General features: G+C 41.7%; 1 protein-coding gene across 1 annotated transcript; it reads left to right on the top strand.

The window, feature by feature from the left end:
* The first annotated feature begins 323 nt into the window (after nt 1–323).
* Nucleotides 324–1,265, top strand: LOC136175992 (olfactory receptor 5AL1-like). Its single transcript, XM_065946168.1, has one exon. It carries the CDS (start codon nt 324–326, stop codon nt 1,263–1,265), a length of 942 nt encoding a protein of 313 aa, XP_065802240.1.
* Nucleotides 1,266–1,647: the final 382 nt, after the last annotated feature.

Below are 1,647 nucleotides of genomic sequence, written 5' to 3' on the forward strand. Positions count from 1 at the left end.
GCTATATCCTGAATGCTTTTTTTTTCTTTAAAGAAAAGTACAACACAGGCATTGCTATTGTGTTTAATTATAAAATTTTAATTGAAAGTCTCTCTTTCTTCTTTTGCAGCTTCTTAGTGGAATTTCCACCTGGACCAAATGCTTTTTACAGTAAATTCACAAGTAAGTCTACACATAATTCAGAGTCCTTATCAATATACTACTTTAACTGAATTTAGCATAACATTCTGGAGAGAGAGGGATACCTTCTCACACTTCCTTACGAAGTCAAGATTATTCAGAGTGTGTGCTCCGGTGGAATTTACTGTAGAATCGTTTATTTCATGGCAGAAAGCAATCACTCAGCAGTTACTGAGTTCATCCTCTTGGGCCTCACAGATAACCCAGAGCTTCAGTTCATTTTCTTTTGTGTTTTATTGTTGATCTACTTGATTACTGCCTTGGGTAATCTTAGTTTGATTGTGCTGATACAAGTGAGTCCTCAACTTCACACACCCATGTATTTTTTCCTCTGTCATCTGGCTTTTGTGGATTTTTATGGTTCCTCCACCATCACACCAAACACCCTTGTAAACACTTTTCGTAAAATTAAAAGCATATCACTTTATGCATGTGCCACTCAAGTGTGTGGCTTTATCACATTTTCAGTTTGGGAATTATTAATGCTGTCTGTCATGGCTTATGATCGGTATGTGGCCATATGCCACCCTTTACTCTATGCAGTTCTCATGCCTAGGAAACTCTGCATCCAAATGGTCACTAGCTCTTATATTTATGGACTCCTGCTGGGATTCATACAAGCAGTGGCTACATTTCACATGACTTTCTGTGGCCCTAATGTGGTCAACCAGTTCTACTGTGACGATGTTCCCTTGATCGCTCTGGCCTGCTCTGACATGCGAGTCAAAGAGCTGATGTTATTAGCCATTGCAGGCTTCAACGTCTTCTGTTCCCTTATCATTGTCCTCATATCCTATGTGTTCATCATCTTTGCCATCGTAAGGATGCATTCTGCTGTAGGGAGACAGAAAGCCTTTTCTACCTGCGCCTCTCACCTGTTTTCTATTACTATGTATTATGGGACCCTCACTTTTATGTACCTGCAACCCAAGTCAAGCCACTCACTAGATAAAGACAAATTTGCCTCAGTTTTCTACACTGTGGTGATTCCTATGCTAAATCCATTGATCTACAGCTTGAGGAATCGGGAGGTAAAAAATGCTTTGAGAATAATTATTGAAAAGATGTATTTGAATAAAAAATAAGAACTGTGTTGTTCCTAAATATATGCTGGGTATAGATTACAGTTCAATTCAGTCACTCAGTTGTGTCCAACTCTTTGTGACCCCATGAATCTCAGCACGCCAGGCCTCCCTGTTCATCACCAACTCCTGGAGTTCACCAAAACTCACGTCCATTGAGTCGGTGATGCCATCCAGCCATCTCATCCTCTGGTTGTCCCCTTCTCCTCCTGCGCCCAACCCCTCCCAGCATCAGGGTCTTTTCAAATGTCTCAGCTCTCCGCATGAGGTGGCCAGAGTATTGGAGTTTCAGCTTCAGCATCAGTCCTTCCAGTGAACATTCAGGACTGGTCTCCTTTAGGATGGATGGGTTGGATCTCCTTGCAGTCCAAGGGACTCTCAAGAG

The sequence above is a fragment of the Muntiacus reevesi genome, chromosome 9, assembly GCF_963930625.1.
Source record: "Muntiacus reevesi chromosome 9, mMunRee1.1, whole genome shotgun sequence".
NCBI lineage: Eukaryota > Metazoa > Chordata > Mammalia > Artiodactyla > Cervidae > Muntiacus > Muntiacus reevesi.

Bases quoted from the DNA above. Each gene is read 5' to 3' on its own strand.
- LOC136175992 (XM_065946168.1), top strand. From the start codon at position 324: ATGGCAGAAAGCAATCACTCAGCAGTTACTGAGTTCATCCTCTTGGGC.